At 36.1% G+C, this 22,338-nt stretch overlaps 1 protein-coding gene and 1 pseudogene across 11 annotated transcripts in view; both read right to left on the bottom strand.

The window, feature by feature from the left end:
• RBFOX2 (RNA binding protein, fox-1 homolog 2) overlaps nt 1-22,338 on the bottom strand; it is a 221,432-nt gene that overhangs the window by 54,994 nt on the left and 144,100 nt on the right. For all 10 annotated transcript variants that reach the window (XM_021712199.1, XM_021712197.1, XM_021712198.1 and 7 more), the window contains one exon: nt 13,206-13,430. In XM_021712199.1, coding sequence (XP_021567874.1) covers nt 13,206-13,430 — 225 coding nt within the window. The remainder of the gene's footprint in view (nt 1-13,205; nt 13,431-22,338) is intronic.
• Nucleotides 3,710-4,239, bottom strand: LOC110595617 (annotated as a pseudogene). Its single transcript, XR_002481944.1, has 2 exons — nt 3,917-4,239; nt 3,710-3,863 (listed from the first exon to the last, which is right to left on the bottom strand). The product of XR_002481944.1 is annotated as a protein archease-like (transcript).

Below are 22,338 nucleotides of genomic sequence, written 5' to 3'. Positions count from 1 at the left end.
ATCCTTCCGCTTCAGTCTTCCAAGTAGCTGGAACTACAGGCGCGTGCTACCATGCCCGGCTAATTTTTTTAATTTATTGTAGAGATGAGGTCTCACCAAGTTGCCCAGGTAGGTCTCGAACCCGTGAGCTCAGGTAATACACTCACCTCAGCCTCCCAAGGCGTGGGATTACAGGTTGAGCCACTGAGCCCGGCTGACATTCTCTTTTAATATCTGCATTTCCTCTGTTGAAATCTGTTATTCTAACTGGAATATCTGAAGAAAAATATGGCTTCGCAGATAGTTAGAGAAGGAAGGAGTATTTAGTAGCCTGCTCAGACAACTATGGATAGTCTTCTTTGATAATACACTAAAACTTGATAAGTGGTAGTATTTTTTTTTTTTGAGTTGGCGTCTCACCCTGTCGCCCAGACTGGAGTGCAGTTGCAAGCTCACAGCCACCCCAGTGTTGACCTGCTGGGCTTTGGTGATCCTTCTGCCTCAGTCTTTCAAGTAGCTGGAACTACAGGTGCGCACTACCACACCCGGCTAATTTTTGAGTTATTGTAGAGACGAGGTCTTGGCAAGTTGCCCGGGCTGGTCTCGAACCCACGGGTTCAGGCAATCCACTTGCCTTGGCCTCCCAAAGGGCTGGAATTTACAGGCTGAGCCACTGAGACTGGCCTAGTGGTAGTGTTTTATTTTATTTTATTTTTATTTTTTGAGTTGGAGTCTCACTGTCGCCCAGACTGGAGTGCAGTGGCCGCTCCTGGCCACCGCAGCCTAGACCTGCTGGGCTCCGGCGATCCTTCCACCTCAGCCTTCCAACTACAGGTGCACGCTACCACACCCGGCTAATTTTTTTTGATTTATTGTAGAGATGAGGTCTTGCCTGCCCAGGCGGGTCTCGAACCCGCGGGCTCAAGCAATCCACTCACCTCAGCCTCCCAAAGGTGCAGGATTACAAGGTTGAGCCACCGAGCCCGGCTAGTGGTAGTATTTTAAAGGTTAAATGCAGTGGTGAATCTGAAACCTTAGCAATGAACTGTTCATACTTTGTTACTAAAGTCCCTTGGACAGTCATGAACTTTGCATGACTCTTTTATCCATGATTTTGTAACATTAAACCTGGTCATTTATAAAATATTGGCTTACTGAGTTACAGAGCGCTTTCAAATGTCAGCACATTTCATTATACAAGATCTGTTCCCCTCCATCACATTTGTTAATATCATGACTGAGCTCATCAGAATAATCTTTAAGTATTGAGAATCTGTCAAACTCACCCTGGAGGAAACAAGTCTCTCAAAACCCTAATTTTTGCAGGAAAGATGGAATTTTACCAATGGAAACAAATAGTGTCAGTTTTTCCATTAAAGTGACAGAGCCTATTTCACTTTCAAGAAAATGTCTGCCAGATACCCAAGTCTAAATACATGTGTACAAATACATATGTCCATTAGGTGTCCTTACAAGAAAAAAATGGTGCTCCATGAAAACGGCAGTTAGTTCAACTCACAGTTTAATCACACAAATTCTTTTTCTTTAGACAATGAAAATGTTCTGGTGTATAGCACAGATGTTTTATGAATATGTTCCACTTTGCCACAAAGAATATGAAAAAGGTCATGTACTCAATTGAAAATTAATAAAATTAATGTTTTTTACTGCTTTATCAAGAATATTCTTAAATGAATATCCTTTTATTGTTTTCCTGTGACCCTGACAGTAAAGAATATAATGACTGCCAGGAGCATAGTTTGGTGCCATTGCCTTGATTCATGTTAAGGTTCTGGCAATTTTACCCACTGATTGTAAAAGTCAATATGGTGAGAATAGCAAGCAAGATCTTGGTATTATTATGAAAACATTTTGACCTTGTAAATCTCCCAAGAAGTTTTGGGAAGTGCCGGCAATGTCCTTCAATTCACTGTTTAGGAGAAGTACCTCCTAAAAGCATCTCTTAATAAAACCACTTCCCTACTCTCTCTCCTTCTAGTACTTAGCTGTATTTTGTTTTCCTACCTGGACTTCTATAGGTTCATTGAGGGCCAGGTACAGTAATGTAAGTATAACAAGTACATACAAAACATTTGTTATAATGACACTATAGTGATATAATTTTTAGGAAAGAATGCAGGTTTTGGCATCCAGATATCCTGTGTTCAAATTCTCACACCACCATTTATTAGTTGTGTGATCCTGGACAAGTTCTTGAATCTCTCTAAGCCTCAATTTCTTCATTTGTAAAAGTGAAGTAATAGCAATACCTATTTCACAGAGTATTGTGATAACTGAACAGGCGAAGTACATCAAAAAGTATCTGATACAGAGTAAGCACTGTTACTATTAAGTAGCTATTGGGCCCGTTTATGTATATTAAAAAAATGTATTTAAGAACTGATGTGGGGGGTGGGCAGGGGAGGAAGAACTGATGCCTTGATTTAAAATAAGGTAGTTTCAAATTATGTTTTGAAGAGTAAGGGGAAATAAATGTTTTTTATGTTCCTAATTATCCAGTTGGGAAAACTTATTGAAGTGAAAGACTCAATAACATGCTATGTCTCCTAAGTAAAGAATCCCAATTATGTCAAACTAAGAAAAATAAAGTATTTACATTATGTAGGAGAATGCAGGATAAACTAATTCTGTTACCTAAGCTAGCATGTTAACTCATTATGCTTAATAGTATTCTTCTGACACCTTTAGAATAACCATAAGCTTTTCCCCTTCCATTAAAAAACACTAATAAGTGTTTACCAATTTGTACTTGCATTCATTATATACCAGTAGGTGTGACAAAAGAAGGAACGTATGGTTTCCTGCCCTCAAGAAAAACAGAATCCAAGAGGTAGTTATAATATGTACATAAATATAAAACTCACATCTGAAGATTATCCACTAAAGTTTGTCTACTTCAAATATGCTGGTTATTTATGCTTGCTGCCATTTAGAAAAATGTCTAAATACAGAGAAGCTGAGGCCCTTTCTTCTCTGCAGGCAGGCCCACTGATGACCAAGTGCGTGCAGGCCCAGGCGGTAGAGCCCTAACTGCTATCTCTTGTGCTAATGCACAGTATGGGACAGACTGACTGTCAAAATAAACTCTCATCCTAAGAGCAGAAGCGTCTAACCCAATGTTAAATCAATTTCTCAAATACATTTAAAAAACAAAATTCCAGATTTCAATGTCTAGTTCTCATCTTTATATAAGTCCTTTCCTTTTGTTCTCTCCATCAATAAGGCTAAACAAGATCTACCCTAAAATAAGTTGTACCTCATAGTAATAAAAAGCACCAATAGTACAAATAGGAACAATTCATTTCAAAAGATCTGAGATGGTTAAAAGTAATTATCTTAAGGGTTATTTAAGCAAGTGAATTCCAAAGCATTTCTTAATTTTTCTCACTACAACCCTGTAGGTTGTAAGCTTCATTTGATAGATCAGAAAACTGAACCCTGGAGGTAAAATAATTTATTCAAGATGCAGCAATTACAATAAGGGTAGTACAGTCTTTGACTATTCTCCTTCTTATTTTACTCATCCAATCAACTGTCAAATCCTATCTATCCAATATTCTTTTTTTTTTTTGTGCCCTGATTTTTCATTTCAGAAAGTCACACTTCACATTAAAAATGTACACTCTACAAATTTTCACATATCAAAAGATATTACAGAATTTAAGTCATGGTATCCTCTAAAAAGGAAGAGGAAAAAAACAGTCATTTATAGGAGTGTCTTTTTTTTCTGGTGTCTTAAATATCAATGATCACAAAAACTTCTGGCTTCTCCTCATTATAGACTTGCATTGCTGAATATGTTATTGCTTTGACTTCCGTTCCCTGAGGGTGCTTGGACAATGAAAATTCTTCTCCCCACCCGATTGACCGTAATTTGAAATTTCTTTGATCAATGTTAAGTACTTTCACTTCCCGGGGTATGCAGAATTCATCAGCACTGAACTTATAAAGCCACTCATTCAAAAAGTGAAACAGAAGAGACTGTAAGTCATCTCCTTCAGTTTCTACTTCTATGGTTTAGAGGGGTTCCACAGTCCCAGTATCTGTCATGTAACCAAACATGGCCATTGCACATTGCTCAAATGCTTCCTCCAGAGTATCTCCCCATGCGTGTAACTGGACATCCGTTGTATGATCCAAATACTCGAACTTCCTATTGACTGGCGGATACTTGGCCTTGATTGCCTTCTGTTCCTCAGTCAAATTGTAATCTCTGATATCTTCCCCTTCCTGCGCCATGACTCTATCCAATATTCTATCTTCATAATTCTTCTTGAATTAATTTCCTCCTCTACATAGCCACTGCAATCCCCTAGTTCAGAACCACACTACTAACTCTAAGTGTAAGACACCTTCCTAACCAGTCAAACTTCCTCTATTCATCTTGCATACACTGCAGTAGATCAATTTTCTGGAAGGACAATTCTGCTTACTTCATTTCCTTGCTCAAAACCTTCAATAAAGTCCATATTTCCTAGCTTGGCATCCAAACACTCTTTCCAATTTGTACTTGACTGACTCTTCTTCCACCTTACTTTCCAACATCTCCATCAATGCCTAAAACTTCAGTTAAACGGAAACTCATGCTTTTATACAAGACATTTTGACCTTTCCTTTCTCTCCAACTTTGTTTTGATAAATGATGGACTTAACTTTTCCTACAATTATCTATGCTTGTTCAGATTCTTTTTTTTCTTCTTTGAGTTGGAGTCTTACTCCGTCACCCAGGCTGGAGTGCAGTGGCACGCTCACAGCCACCACAGCCATCAACCAATTGGGCTCAAGTGATCCTTCCACCTCAGCCTTCCAAGTAGCAGGAACTACAGGCGTGCGCTACCACACCTGGCTAATTTTTTGATTTATTGTAGAGATGAGGTCTCGCCAAGTTGCCCAGGTTGTTCTAGAACCCGTGGGCTCAGGCAACTCCCACCTCGGCTTCCCCAAAGTGCTGGGATTACAGGCTTGAGCCACTGTGCCTGGCTGCTTGTTCAAATTCTAATCACTGTTACTACAAGGCCCAGATCAATGGTGCCTTCATCAAGAAGCTTCAGCTTGTCTCTCTTCAGAACTGCCATTAGTACACCTGTACCCACTTTCATTTTTTTTCCTCAAGAAATATTTACTGCATAACTACCAAATGTTGGGCACTGTGATAAATCAGAGAATGTAAAGATGAACACATAAGGACATTTTCTTTAAAATCTTACAGTTTAGTTAAGGAGACAAAAGTGAATAAAAAAAAATCATAGCTTATGAGGATTGACAATTAAGTTCACGAATTCATCCTTAAAAAAAGTGCTCATTGCTGAATAACACTATGGTCACCTTCGAAGAACTCCCCTTGGGGAAGCCACCCACCAATGCCAGTGCCTAGTCTACCTGTCAAAACAATTTTGGAACTATTTTTCTGGAATAGCCATTAGAGCTGTTGTTGTATTACCCTTGGTGTCCTGAATGTCATCAAAATGTCTTCCTTTCACTATTTCCTTTATCTTCAGATAAAGAAAAAGTCATTGGAGGCCAGATCAGGTGAGTGGGAAGGGTGTTCCAATACAGCTATTTGTTTACTGGCTAAAAACTTCCTCAAAGACAGTGCTGTGTTAGCTGGTACACTGTCATGATGCAAGGGCTCTGGAACCATTTTTGCACACAACTTTTTCATTCCAAGATTTTCAGTTAAAATTTTCCTATTTCTCTATTGATGTTTATTTGGTCTGCCATGCTTCTCACAGTCATGATTTTAATGCACAATTCAATGAATTCTTGCTACTTTTTGTCAGTTCTGCTTATTACTGGTTGTCCTGACCTCTCTTCATCAGTGATGCTTTCTCTCACCTCAGAAAAACACTTAATCCATTTGTACACTGATGTTTTCTTCATGGCATTATCCCCATAAACTTGGACTAACTTGTCCCTGATTTCACTTCCATTCTTGCCAAGTTTAACGAGAAATTTAATGTTTGTTCACTGCTCTAATTCAAGCTCTGACATTCCTGCGATGGCAAACAAAAACATGCAATAACAATAATGGATGCCACTCAACAAGACACAGCCACATGTTGACACAAACATAGCTATGAGACACTGGTATACCAAGGTTATGAAACCCTTCTGAGTTGTTCATAACAGTGCTGCCAACGTAAGCGCACTGTGGCAAGTTCACAAACTTAATTGTCAGACCTTGTGTATGTTCTATAAAAAGTGGTTGACTAAGGATTCTACCTGAGCCCAAATGAAGGCTATACAAATTTGACGTTGCCTCGAAAAGTCCAGGAAGGTTTTTCAGCAGTGATGATACTTGGGCTGAGTGGGAAAAGATGCAAAATGCCTGCTAAGAGGACCACTGAATATATATAGTACACAGTCTTCTTTCACTGTGTTGGAGATGAGGAGTCTGAGTGGTAGAGTAGAGACTATGAATTTATAATTTCCCAACTATGAAAGCCCTAATATACCACAAAGGGTTATTTTAGAAACAACAGTGAAATACTGTTTGTGGAAGCAATTTTTAAACTGAGAAGTGCTATACAAATGTAAGATGTCACTAATTAATTTATAAATAGCAATGTTTCCTATATACCTTTTAACCTTAATTGGCCATATGAATTACTAGACCATTTTTAGAAACTAATGAGTAATCAAACTAGATAGACTATTTGAAGAGACACAGAAGCAGATAATAAAAGTTTAATATAAAAATCTAAATGTTGTCAAATCTAGGTTTTATGATGTACTGCTTAATCTGTCTCTATATATAATACATCCTTTCCATGCACTCCAAAGGTAAACAGTTTAAGAGCAACGAATTCATCCTCACATCTAAAATGTGTAATTTTTACAACACAGAGTGTACCTTGTCCACTATCAGAGGGAATGAAGGTTACCTAGAAGCCCAAACTTCACCTATATGTAGCTATTTTTGTAGTAAATCCTCACTTGTGCCCCACCACTCTATAACAATTAAATAAATTTAAAAAATAAAAAATAAAATGTAAATTTTTTTAAAAAGCAAGGGCATCTTTCAACCAGAGTATCCAAAAACTTTCTAATTTTATTGTTAATAACTTCTTAAAGTTATAGAATTGTGCTATTTCTGTTTATAGGTGCAACTCAAAAGATTTTCTATTTCTTCCTCAGCTATTTTTAGCACCACTAAGCTCACAATATATACATATGAATTACTATTCTTATTTCCACATATCTTTAGGAACTGAAATTGGTTGATTTGCAAAATTATACAGTAAACAGTTTCTGATATGGGTGAGGAACATACGTCTTAACTGTATGTATTTATATTGAAGAGTAAACTTGCCCTCAGTTTCATTAGACATATACAATCCAGGGGTCTGAAACAATGGTAGCAATAAGGGGAAAAAAGAGATAGAGAAATGGGCAATGGTGAGGAGAGGTGTATTGAGTAACTATAAAACGACATGAAATGATTCAGGGAAGGGACTTCTGGCAATGACGACACGAACAGGTCAGTGAATCCTTTCCTCTAAACAAAGTGATGATAAGAAAATTGGACAAAGTTGTCAGAAACAGCCATTCCAGGATTCTGGAAATCAATCAAAGGCAGATAATAAATAGAGAAATTCCCTAAAAAACTGCTAGAGCTTAGGGTAAGACCATCAGGAATCTGCAAACTTAAGGCTTTAAAACTTAGTTTTATCAGGGTAGGGACAAAACCAGCAGCTTTCACTGCAAGAGAGGGTAGACCTGACTTGGGGCAAAAGGGGAATGGAAGGAGTGATAGAAAAACCACAGCTTTGGTAGCGGAAAGTGGAAAGCTTGGTAGGACCCTAACAAGGGGAACAGTTTTTCTAGCTCGAGGCTGTGGTCTGATTAGGGTGAGTGGTGGACCAGCAAGAAACCTGAAGGGGAGACTCTGGAAAGAAGAGAATCACAGAAGGGCTAAAAATGCTCTCCTTACATCCCTGAGTGGCTGCCAAACTACATGGATGAGGAGGGGAGACATGAGAGATCTCAACAGAAAAACCCAAGGCAGACTTGAGAAATGCAGAACTTTGAACGCACTTCCCAACCCATAAGCAGTTGGATCAACAGAGGGTGAAAGTTTGAGCACAACTTTGGCCCTAATGATAGGCTAACCATTAAGCTATAGAAACACAGGGGTGACTCCCAGAAGGGCTAAAGAGTAAAATGAAGAATGAAAATCATTGAGGAGAAACATCAGCAGACACACACTGTACAGGAGTCATATTCCATGGTTTAATTATGGACAAATTACTTAAAACACACACACACTTCTTTCAGAAAAATAATATCTCAGAGTCACTCTAGTACATTACTAATGGATAGGAGAACATGATCTTAAGCGAACTAACTCAGGAACGGAAAACCAAACACTGCATGTTCTCACTTATAAGTGGGAACCAAACTAAGCATATGCCAAGATATAGAGAATGGTAAAATGAGCATTACAGACTCCGAAGGGGAGAGAAGGGATAGAGGGACAAAAATAAAAAATCACCTATTAGGCACAATGTGCACAGGTGGGGGTGGTGGATACTCTTAAAGCCCAGACCAAAAACTATCTGTATCCCCCAAAGCTACTAAAATAAAAAGGAAAAAAAAATTGCGAAAATGTCCAATTTTCATTAAAAAAATTATAAGACATACGAAGAAACAAAATTGTGACTCAGATTCAAGAAAACAAGCATAATTAGAAACAGGCTCAGGCTCAGATGTTGGATTTAGCCAACAACTTCAAAGTAGCAGATATAAATGTATTTTTAAAATTTAAAAATTTGATGACAAGAAATATCAATAGAGACATATAAATTATAGATGGAAATTCTAGAGTTGAAAAGTATAATAACTGAAATAAAAAATTCACTAGATGGGCTCAATAGCAGATTTGACTTGGCAGAACAAAGAATGAGTGAACTGAAAAGAAAATCAACAGAAATTATTCAATCTAAAGAACACAGAGAGAAAAAGATTGAAGAAAAATGAATAGAACTTCAGATTTTGTTTAGACTCAGAGTGAATTTTAAAAAGAAACGAAAGCCCTGTGGGAGAACAGTATTTATAATATAATGTAATGTAAAGAGACCCAGGAAGCGTGGAGAAAGGAAAATAAATATTTGAAGAAATAATGGTCAGAAAATCCTAAATTTGATGAAAAATATTCATCTGCAGATCCCCAAGTATCAAAAGAACCCAAGTACAATAAAAACAAACAAAATATGATATGATCCCTGGTAATTATCACAATGAAACTGCTCAAAGTCAAAACCAAACAGAAAATCTTGGACTCAGCAAGAGTAAAACAACTCATCACTCAGGATTAACAGCTGATATCTTATCGGAATCAGCAGACTCCCATGGGGGTGCAGTGGAATGACATACTTAAATTGTTAGAGGTACAGAGGAAGACTGTCAACCAAGAATTTCACAGCTAACAAAACTATCATTCAAAACTGAACACACACAAAAAAGACAGTCTCAGATAAACAAAAACAGAGTATTTGTTTCAAGCAGGCCTACCTTAAAGAAAATACTAAAAGAGGTCCTATAGGCCAAAAGGAAATATCATCAGACTATAACTTGGATCTACAGGAAGATATGTAGATTATTGGAAATGGTAAATTTCTTTTTAAAAACATAAGATTTTTAAACTTGTCAAGAGACTGAAAAGACAAGCCACAGATTGGGAGAAAATATTTGCAAAAGACATTTCTGATAAAGAACTGTTAGCCAAACTACATAAAGATCTCTAAAACTCAACAATAAGGAAATAAACAACTTGATTAAAAACAGGACAAAGACACCTCATCAAAGAAGATACAAAGATGAAATAAGCACACGACAAGATGTTCTACATCATAGGCCATCAGGGAAATGTAAATTAAGACAACAATGAAACCATTTCACATCTACTAGAATAGCCAAAATTCAGAATACTGCCATTACTAAATGATGCTGGTGAGGATGTGGAGCAACAGGAACTCTCATTCAATGCTGGTGGGAATGGAAAACGGTACAGTTTGGTGGCTGCTTACAAAACAAAATGTACTCATCATATAATCCAGAATTACACACAAACACACACACAACCATCAGTAATAAGTTGTGATAACTCAAAGATTTAATACCTTGATCAAGCACTAAGAAAATACAAGAACAACACAAAAATAACTCATAAAAAGAGAGATTTAAAAGGTACAATAAAAGGTTTTTAACAGGAGTCATATAGAAAAAAAAGATGTGAAACACAGTAAAATTGGAGACATTATTCGACCTATATTGTCACAATAAAATATAAATAGATTAAATGCTCCAATAAAAATATGAAAATTTCTAGACCAGATAAAGAAGTAATGTATACATACATACACTTGACAAGAAATACACTGAGATTAAAAGCAATTGAAACGAAGTAATGGAAAAAAATATTCCATGTAAATAATATCCATAAGAGGGATGAAGTATTTATATTAATATCAGACAAAACAGACTGAAGACAAGAAATAGTAATAGAGAGAAAGAGAGGTATTTCAGATTGGTAAAAGAATCATGTGGTTAGGGATATTCTGTTGGACAGACCATCTACTAAACCATGAAACAAGTCAATAAAATTTTAAAAACTGAAATCATATGAAGTACATTTTTAAACCGCAAAGGAATTAAATTATAAATCAACAACAAAAAAAAGTATTTGGAAAATCTCCAAACATTTGGAAATTAAATAACACACATCTTATGCAACCTACGATCTAAGAAGAAACCATAAGAAAGTGTTTTTATGTCTTAAATGAGACAAAAATGAAAACACAATAAGTCATATTTCACAGGATGAAGCTAAAGGGAAACTTAAAGGGAAATGTATGGCTTTAATCACAGAAAGAGAGAAAAATCTAACCTCAATCACCTAAGCTTCCAACTCAAGAAGCTAGGAAAATAAGACCAAACCAAACTCAAAGCAAGTAGAAGGAAGAAATAATAAAGATCAGAGTGAAAAAAAAAAATACAAAACAGAAAAACAACAAAAAAACAACACAGTCAAAAGCTGATTTTCTGGAAATATTTGCAAAATTAATAAATCTTAGCTAGACTGACCAAGAAAAGGAGAGGATATAAATTACTAAATAAGTAGCCTAGGCAATATAGTAAGACCATGTCTCTACAAAAAAAATTTTTAAAAAGAGCTTGGGTGTAGTGGCATATGCCTGCAGTCCCAGCTACTTGGAAGGCTCAGGTGGAAGGATCTCCTGAGCCCAGAAGGTTGAAGCTGTGGTGAGTTGTGATGCTGCTATTGTACTCCAACATGGGTGGCAGAGTGAGACTCTGACAAAACAAAACAAAACCCAACTAAGAATGAAAACAGGGATATCACTACAGACCTTACAGAAATTAAAAAGATTATATGAGATTATCATTTTGAATAACTTTATACCAACAAAATTGACAATTTACATAACAGATAAACTCCTAGAAACATACACATTACCTAAACTAACAAAAAATAGAGAAAGTAGAAAAATACAACAGAAAGACTGATAACTAGAATAGAAATAGATCTAGCAATTAAAATACCATTTTAAAAGTCTCAGATATATATTTTATTTATTCTTTTTCACTTCTTTAGTGGAACAGTTGTTCTTGTAGGTGAGTTCATGATCATTTGAAGGTTATTTGGAAATGCAGCCAATACAGCAGTCTGTATATTCATGATTCTAGAACACATGCTATGGAAAGCCTCACTTGCTACCTGTCAGGCCTATAAATTATCTCTTGTAGTCCATTACTTATGAAGTATAAAATTATGTACTTATATACAACTAATCAACACTGAAAACATAACATGCTTTTAAGGAAAGTAGGGATTTTTTTGGTGGTCCAATGCCTAATAAAAGAAAATGAAAAGTTTTTGCAGGATAAATTCATCCTTATGCAACAGAAGCTTCTACTATAAGACTATCTGGAAGTAAATCTTATCAAGTGGCTTAATGGCTAAATAAAAAGCTCTCCTGATAATCAGATATAGGTAAGGAAAAAATAAATCTAAAAACTAGAGAAAAATTTTTCAGTGTGGAGCACAGAACATTTCTATTTTTAGACCTCACAATCACAGACAATACAATTTCCTATATGTTGATATATGACATTTCCTTACTTTTGTTGAGGTCAAAGAGCTAGGCTGGGGCAAGGGAATCAAATCAAATAAAATACAGAGTTTGTATTTTATTCTAATTGTGTTAGGAGACTATTAGAGATAAGCAGAAAAAGAGCACAATTTCCATTAAAAAACCATCTTGGTGCTATGTGGAGGATGGATAAGTTAGGCAGCAATATACAGGAAATGAAGTACTGATGATGCTGACAACATTTTACAGGAATTAAACTCTTAAATCACCTAACAGCCTCTTGGGATAAGTACTATTATATACATTTTACAGCAAATTAAAGCAGAAAGAGACTAAATAACTGGTCCAAGGGCATCCAGCTTAGTAGGGGCCGTATTGGGATTCAAATCCAAGCAATTTGGTAGAACAGAAGTAAGATATAGAGAGGAGGTTGAAGTAGTAAAATGTTTTAATGTTATGACTGTCAAGACTTGCTAATGGAGAGACGAAGAAAATAAACAATGACTCCTAGGTTTTGCTTGAGCAACAGAGTTTGACAGTATAATTATATTGAGAGAGGATAAAAAATAATAGAAAAAGGGGTTCCAGGGTCTAAACTTGGACTATTGCACCATTTAAAAATTGAACATAGAAAGGGGAACCAGAACAACACCCGCTGCTTGGCAAGAATATTGGAGGAGCACAAAAGCCAAGAGATGAAGCCAAAAAGGAGGAAGGAGAGTGTGTAAGATGCTGCTGAGAGATTGTATAGATGAGAAGAGAAACGGGACCATGAGATTTAGCAAAACGAAGGTTACTAGTGAAGCTGAAAAGAACAGCATCTGCCTAAATTTACTTTCACCACTACCCTTTCCTTGTTATACTGTCTGTCTCATCTCTAGACTGGAAGCTCCCAGGCAGTGACTGAATTTTAATTCTAAATCTTTGTCTTCTAATTACAATGGCTGGAGTAGAACTGAAATTAAATCAATGCTATGTAATGAAAAGTAAATGCTGAAGTAACTGAAAGGGTCTTCTGGTCTTATGATTAAGGTGAAGATTTCCCTATGGCTGACATGCACCCTTCTACTTTTGACCTCATAATTCACATACCGTAAGAGATCCGTTCTGTGTGCTGGGTGAGTTGCTACTCTGCTCTCCGTGGGCTTGTGTACTTCCGTAGAGTGTCAGGTTATGCTCACTGGTCTGGCCGGCATAGTCCTGAGTGTGTGGCACTCCATATTCTGTGGGAATTCCATTCTGTGGAGGTGGTGGAAATGGGATGGCAGTAAAAGGCTGAACCATTGCGTCAGGAGTTGTTGTTGGCTCCTGGTTACCCTAAAACAAAAATGAGAAAAAGAAAAGTGACTTTGAATCCTTGTTATGTAACTAATTTTAAAGTGAGTATAAAGAATTATCTGAATATTCTCTCACTTTATAGGTAAAACAGAGCACTTATTAACCTGGGACTGGGGAAAATATTATTACATATATACATGTAGACATACGTATGCAGATACACATCCAACTTATGTCAATCTGTGGTTACTAGACAGGTCCACAATTACCTTAAAGTGGACTAAATGCCAATGGGTCAAAATTTTTCCTTTAAACCAAGTTTTAAAAAAAAAAACTCAAAAAATTTCTCACACAAGATAAGCTTTAAGAGTTAAAATTAGTTTGGGCCATTATTATTTTCTTTAGGATACTCTCTAATCCTTTAGCAATTCTCACGAAGAAACAAATTTCCTTAAAATTACATTTCACGGCAGTTGATAGAATGATATTATAAATTAAAGTAATAAAAAATAAAAGTCAGTTTTCTCTCATACACACACACACAAAATAAAGTCTCAAAAGCAGGCTGGGCACAGGGTGGTTCATGCTATAATTCCAGCACTTTGGGAGGTTGATGTGGGAGGATTACTTGAGCCTAGGAGCTCGAGACCAGCCTGGGCAACACAGTGAGACCTCACTTCTACAAAAATAAAGAAATTAGTCAGGTATGGCAGTATGCAACTGTACTGAGGGACGCTGAGGTCAAGGTTGTGGTGAGCTGTGATAGCGCCACTGCACTCCAGTCTGGGTGACGGAGTGAGCCCTTGACTCAAAAAAAAAAAAAAAAGTCTCAAAACCAAACAACCTGGGTCTCTAGATTTTTAGGGCATTGAGTTTATAAGAAAGTATATTACTACAAAAATTAATCCTTGAATATCAAGGTAGAGATTTATTTAAGTCTTGGCCATTAGGTTAATAGTAAAATAAATGCTCCTTAAATTCAAAATATTAAGCAAAAACCTCACAGACCAAAGAGAATTTGGAAGTGTTTTCATAATTACTGCTAGCAATATATAGCTAACATCACAGCAGTATACACCTCCATATAACATCCATTCTAAGATGTTTATCTGGGATCCTGTTTGATATCTGAAATGTTGACAAAGAATACACAGTAACTATGGGAACCTGTGAGGCCATTTTGGCTCTACAATCTCTCTCTTACTTCTGTTCTGAATTTAAGTTCAGTTACAAAAGAGTTTAAATGTTGTGTTACAGATTTTGCAAAAAACCTCACTACCCTCCTTTGTCAACAACTGACCTCCTGAACTCCTATTTTATTCCATAAAAAGAAAATCATTATTTTACTGAAGACACACATGTCTGCAAAGTCTTGGGTCACTTGTTTTTCTGGAAACAGTTGACAGAAGAGAGGGAGGGAAAAAGAAAGGGAAGAAAGAAGGAGAAATAAACTTTAAGTCAAAAGAAAAATCAACTAGGAGAAAGTATTAGTAACAGGTAAAATAGATGCTGGGTTATCACTAGTGCCAGAGTGGCTTACACAAATTGATAAGACAGACAGATACACACACACACACCAAGAGAAAAGGAGGCAAAGGATATGACTGATCAATTTACAGAAGATGAAATGCAAACAATTAATACAAATACTCAACTTCACTAACAGTTATAAAAATTCATATTAACACATTCGCAAATGGCAAATTTTTCACTTTCCTAATACTGAGAGTGGGTGAAAATAAAAAAAAATCTGAAGCTGGTTATTTATTTCTTTATTGCCACTTTTTTCACAATACAGCTGGAAGTTGCAGACATATCCAGTATTTGCCCAAGACATCACTCTGACTAGCATTCTGCATTTTGTATTTTTATTCAGATTATAAACACGAAAAGACAATCTTCAACGATGAGGTAAATTCACATCAGCGGCAACAGGAACAGAACTTGGAATGATGTAAATTCTCAGCAGCAGTCGCAAATGAGTTAACATAAAAATAAGTCCAAGTTTTTAGTCATTATATAAGCAAACATTTTAAACAGTTTTATTGAGGTATATATACATTTCATATAATAAACAGTACCTATTTATGGTATAAAATTTGGTAAGTTTTGATATGTAAACTTATACTCTCATGAAATCACCACCACAATCAAGACAGTAAACACACATATCAAAAATCTCCAAAAACTTTCTTATGCCTCTAATAATAAGCATGTATGACTTTTGTAATAAATTCTACAATAAATCAAAAAAATCAACAAGGAATGGTGGTGTGGGACTGTAGTTCCAGCTACTCGGAAGGCTGAGGAAGAAGGATCACCTGAGCCCAGCAGGTCGAGGCTGTGGTAGCTGTGAGCGTACGCTCTAGCCTGGGCAAGAGTGAGAATTCGACTCACAAAAAAGCTACACAATCTAAAAATTTAGCTGTCTCCAGTTTCTAAAAACCATTTCTATTTGGTACTAAAAATTGTTTTACATAAATTTTCCAGTTTTGCTCTTAGAAAACATGCTATGGAAACCTTAAATTTTTTTACTCATCATGCTTTTTGGGAAAAGAATTCTATCTTTGTCACTCATCGCCATGTACCTCCGTATCTCTAGACTGGGATACTGTGTATGATTTCTCCTTAGCTATTCTGGGCATCCAAAGAAGGGGATAAAGATAATTCTCTCCTTTCTTCTTCAAACTATTCAGTGCTATATCTAACTGTATCCATCTAGCCTTATGAAGCATACTGCTTCACAAGCCCTCCCTGAATTTGCCAGTTTGAGGATGGATATGAAAAAGAAAAAAATTCAAATTCTGGTGGACTGGTGAATGAAACCAAGAAGAGCACTAAAGGTCTCTATTAGAACGACATGCCCGCTCCAGGCATAAATATAATCTTGCAGGAATCCACTAGGAAAGGCCTACCAAAAAACTGATAAAGGCTAAAACACATGGCTTTCAAGTTAGGATTAGCACAGCCACAGGCACTTTCTCGTGCTCTGATGCTGCTTTTCTCGGACACCTTGCTTTTTCACTCCAGCCTCCATTCTCCACCCCAGGCAGCTGGGAATGAGACTCTGGCACATGAGTACACATATGAATTCTCCCACAGGGGTAGTCTTGAAAGAGCTGGCTCAGCCAAGTGAGTAAACACATCAATTAGCAGTGGGAGATGGGGAGAAAGGTAAAAACATTTTCTACGATCCACTTGTGTTCTACACACTGGGAGTTTCACAGAAATATAAGACAGGTGGAGGTTCTGTTTTTCTGGAAGAGAACTGTAAACCTCTGTCAAGAGGTGCATTATTTTGTTACTTATAAAAATTTTGTTTTGTTAAAAATCTAACAACAATTATGTTTATATACTAAAGGAATGAAATTGGGATAGGAGTGGTTTCTCATTTTCTCTCATAAATCCTGCAATGTTTCCCTAAGTATATTTCCCTAAGTATATATTATTATTAAAAATGATAAATGATTTCAGATTTCTGCCAAATTTTCAGGCCATATTCTGAAGTTCTAAGTTCAGAAAACAAGCACAATAGCCCCCAGATAAACTATGAGATAACAATTCCCATGATTACGTCTAGGCATGAATTTACCTCTATGTTTTTGTTTCTAATACCATAGGCTAAACTGCTTAAGTATAGTTCATCTGAGAAAATAAATTATAAACTCTCTCTTATAGTCCACAAGGCTAGACAGAATATCTCTTTTCTCTAACTTTGTAGTCTATAAACTTTTTCCCATTTTCAGTTAGAAGAAATTCTTTGTTCTCCTGTATTCACATGGCATTTAGCTTGCACCACTAATGTGTACAAGACATTTAAATTCAAAGCCTTGGTCAGACACGGAGGCTCATGCCTATAATCCTACCACTTTGGGAGGCTGAAGGAGGAGGATCACTTGAACTCAAGAGTTAGAGGCTGCAGTGAGTTATGATGTCACTGCGTTCCAGGCTGAGTGACAGAGTGAGACTTGTCTCTAAATAAATAAATACTTTCAAAGTCTCATACTTAGCAAATCTAAACATGTGTTTTAACTCCCCCATTAGGTTACAGTCTTTATTATGATGGGTGGGGATTGTGTAAATACAATGTAGAATCTCACATGGTGCCTAATTAAATACGAAGTGTTATACATTTATTAAATACAGGAAGATTAAGACAGAAAGTCACATGTGTGTATAATATAGCAAATTGCTTTGTTTGGCTAAAGTAGAGAGCATAACAAGGGATAATAAATACATAATGAAACAAACGTGAATATCTTGGGTTGGCAGCAAATTGGAGAAGAATAGGGATGGTAAGGCAGAAGTGGTGGAGCATTAATAGGAAAGAAAAGAACTGACATTTATGAGCTTGTGCTTTATGCACAGGATTCCTTTCATCTTATAAACAGGCTTTAAGAGTGCTGGCCTGCTGGAGTGAAAATTAGATGTAACTATTAATTTCTGAGTTTAGAATGATTTCTTTCTCCTTTAAATCACAGATAGTAACAAAGGCGATGCATGGCCTTCTGGTGTACGATGTGAAATATGCAAAATGTTTTCATTCTAAATTCGAATATGCACTTGTCCCTTGGTCCCTGCAGGGAATTGGTTCTAGGACCCATCTCACTACCCCCTACAAATACTAAAATCTGTGGATACTCAAGTCCCTTATATAAAATGGCATAGTATTTGCAAATAACCTATGTATATACATCCTCTTGCATATGTTAAATCATCTCTAGATTACTTATAATACCTAACATAATATAAACATGTAAATAGTTGCTATGCTATAGAGTTCAAAAAATAATGACCAAAAAAGTCTGTACATGTTCAGTACAGATGCAACAGTCCACTTTGCCCACCTAATATTTTCAATTCGCAACTGGATGAATCTGTGGATGTGCAACCTGCAGATATGGAAAGTTGACCATACAATCACAGTAATCAGGTCCCATCCAAGAGCAACACTTTCATCAGTCTATTCCCTCACCCACAGCAATCTCAGGGCTTCAACCATCACCTACCTACAGGTGACTTCCAAATATTTTTTAGGTCCAAACATGTGTTGTCTCCCAAACTTTCACGGGTGATAAGGTAAAACAGAAGAAAGAGGAGGAAGCTAAAAGGAGGCTTGCATTTAAATCCTGGTGATAACTCTCACCAGATATGGAAGAATTGCTTAACCATTTCTAGCCTGTTTCTTCATCTGCAAAATGGATTGTTTACTTCAGAGTGTTGCTGTGAAAACTAATTGAGAGAGCAAGTGAAACTGTTTTGTAATGGTTTCTTTAGCATAGTTTCTGTTCCTATTGAATTATTCCAAATATTGTTTTAAATAAATTATTTCTAATATTTAAACATCTACAACATGCTGGTCTTTAACAAGAGGACAGGCAAAATGGCAAAAAACCTTAAAAAGCAAGAAAGGCATGTAAATTAATCAAGGTTACTTGTGCTAAAAATAAAGCAATGTATAAATTACTAAAAGAGAACACAGAAAGAATATCCCAAAATATAATGTTTTTTCATTTTTCTAAGATAATTAAAGTCTATGTTACCTTAGAGGTAACCACTGCATATTTTTGTTTATATTTTTTCATTTATTTTTCAGCTTCACTCTAATTTTTTCAGTTTGGTAAATCTTGAGTCCCAGTTATAAATATAACCTACTATTGTATTGCTTCTAATCAATAGGCTGAAAATCCTAATAAAAGTTCCCCAATGTCCATATTATACACACATACACACATACATATATATACACAGTCAGAATGGATCATAAATACAAACAGATCAGTATTAGTTTTATTCACAACATCATAAAGCAAATTTATTCTCTATTTAGGTAGAGCATATTCTCACCAGCTTATCTCTACTGACAATGCCCGTCATTTTGTAGTGTTGTATACAAATGGAAATTCTCTAGGATTATAATAGAAAGAAAATATCTTTGCTTTTAAGTATTTTACAAATTATATTATTTTTATCCCCTGGGAATTGCTTAGATAGGCACAAATTTCAAACTCTAACTGCCTTTGTTAAAAAAAAAGAAAGTACCTAAGCAAAAGGCCTATTATTATTCTCAGATCTGGTACTAAAAGCAGTGACTTCTGTTGGGAGCGGTGGCTCATGAATGTAATCCCAGCACTTTTAAAGCGAAGATAAGACAATTGCCTGAGCCCAGAGGTTCAAGACCAGCCTGAGCAACTTGGAGAGACCTTGTCTCTACAATTAAAAAAAAAAAAAATTAGCTGGGCGTGGTGGCAAGAACCTGTAGTTCCAGCTACTTGGAAGGCTGAGGTGGAAGCTTGAGCCCAGCAGATTGAGTGCAGTGGTCATGAGCCTACCACTGCATTCCAGCCTGGGCAACAGAGGGAAACTCTGACTCATAAATAAATAAATGGCAGTAACTTCTGCCCACATATCTGCGACAAGAAGAAAAGATACATGACTCTTATTTCAGAGAGGTAAGAGGAGAACACTGAATTTAAAATTACCAAGGGCAAATTTTTAAAAATTGATTCTGTAGAAGAAAACCAGATCTAAAAAACCTAGGAGAATAAAGTACACACAAAGACAAAACAATGCTCATCTACTAAACTTAGAGCAAAATTTATTCCAGACTCTTTACTAAATACTTAAATGTGGCTCACATCTGCAATCCCAGCACTTTGGGAGGCTGAGGTGAGAGGACCGCTTGAGCCCAGGAATGTGAGACCAGTCTGGGCAACAAAGTAAGACCTCCATCTCTGGGGGTGGGGGGGAATTACAAATTGAAAAATAAAAATAAAAAAATAAAAATTTAAATTTAATTGTGCTATTCCCAAATCTCCTTTTGATATCTAAAATATCTTGTTTAAGTCTAAAGACAGCCAAATTACCTATTGTGCTGTTCTTATTTTTTTCTTGAAACTAATAACCTAGAGGGAGAGCTACAGAATAAGATTTTCTTGTCTCAACAAAATTTCACAGTCTGAATACCCAGGGCAGAAACTGCTAGTGTTTAATAATCCTTTTAGATAAAAGTAATACTTTTCTCTTTTATAATAAACTATACCCAGAATCATACATGTTACATAACCTGTAGGTAAATTTGAAAGTGAGAGGAATAAGCTATACATGAAGTCTCCATGTAGTCTCCAAATATTTACATGCAAGTTGAATTTAAAAAGCTCATTTTTTACTTGGTTGTTCAGAACTCAGTGGATGGCTAGGAGCCCAAGGACGCTCATAAAAACAGTTCATACAATAATGCTTATATTATTATATAATTTTATATAAAATTACATATAATCTTATTATATATTACTATATAATGCATTATTATAATAATAATGAAATGGTAATTAAAAAACCTACCCTGTTGAAACGTTAAATTTAAGAGAAAACATCTGATTTCAAGTAAGGAGTTTAGGGACACATCTCAATAATACAATACCTGGTCTCATGCAGTGAAGAACTATTTCCATTTAACCAGCTCTCTACACTTACAAACTCATCTTTTACCTTGTTCTTTAAGAGCAGAAATGCCCATATTTTATTGTGTATAACAACCATTTAGGAAACATGTTTAAAAATGCAAATGTCAAGATCTCTTCCCCATAGATCAGGATTCAATGGGCTGGAGCAGGGCCCTGGTACTTTTGGTATGGGTGGTTTGGGTACCACACTCTGAGAAACACTGTTTTAGAGGCTTTGGACGGTAGATTGGGAGAGAATCACGGTTGCAGCATACCTCCAGAAAATGCCCTGAAGCATCTACACATCTAGAAGAGGGACAGCGTAAGTTGTAAGAGGAAGGTAACAGTGGCTATAAATGGAAGTTTCCTGAAAGAAGAGGATTATTTTCTTATATGGAGCCTACAGATAAAAGAATACACACTAGTTTTCTAAAATGCAAATCTACTGAAATGTAGACTTTACAATGGATCCTTTTTTTCAGAGTAGGTAACTAAAGAACCAGGACCCAAACTCTGAGTGTTCTACCGCCATGAGAAGGAGAGAAGCACTGTGGGAGGATGACCAGTGCAATTCTGAGCTATTGTAAACAGACAATAAAATAAAATAAATAAAAATAAAACAGGTAATATGATACACTCTACATCCATGCTTAGGATAAAAATAAATGACAGAGGCTAGTATATATGGTCAAGGGAAATTATAGGCTTGGCTAACGAGAACATTGCAAACTTGCCTCCAAATCACTTGTCTTCAAAACACACCACACACACACTCCTCCTCTACTCAGAGAGAAAAGTCAGACTGGCCTCTCCCCTGAGGCTGAGTTTTGCCATCTCACAGTAATGAATATTTAAACAGGAAAATAAATATTTCTAAACAAAGTAATTCAAATCAATATTCTATTTGGTTAAAAGTGACAAACTCTGTAATAATCTTAATGGCCTCAATCTCTTAAAAGTTCTTTCTTCCATTTCTCCTTAAAGCAGTACTTAGAACCTCAAACATCCATGAATCACGTCTTCCACTGGCAACAAGGCACTACGAAATCTCCTCTGGTCCAGTTACCTGTTTCCTTGGAAACAGAGGGCCTTTACACACAATTGATGGATGATTATTCTTCTTCTACCAAATTTTTTACTATAACTTAATTTACTTTTTATCTTGTCTTCATGTACACTTAAGTTTGTATCTTCCATATGCTAAACTGGAATATCCTTACAAATAGTCTTAACTCAGGTTCAGAATAAAACATCGGCAAGGTGTTACAGTGTCTTCTGGATCACAAAATATTTACTTATGCTTTGTAGATTTTATGTTGGGCATTTTATTGTAGTCCACTTTCTTTAAAATAGGAAATTTATTATGATATACATATAGTAACAGACAAAATTTTCCCTATCCCCTTCCCAGAACAAATCTGCATTTTGTTTATAACCACAGTTACATGATGGTTTATATTTTCTCTAATCATTTCAAGTAAAGTCTCTAAGTCACAAACTTC

The sequence above is a fragment of the Carlito syrichta genome, unplaced genomic scaffold, assembly GCF_000164805.1.
Source record: "Carlito syrichta isolate Samal-C Ts95f unplaced genomic scaffold, Tarsius_syrichta-2.0.1 Scaffold303123, whole genome shotgun sequence".
Lineage (NCBI taxonomy): Eukaryota > Metazoa > Chordata > Mammalia > Primates > Tarsiidae > Carlito > Carlito syrichta.
Note: the sequence above shows the minus strand (reverse complement) of the source record. Positions and strands in the feature narration are given on the sequence as shown.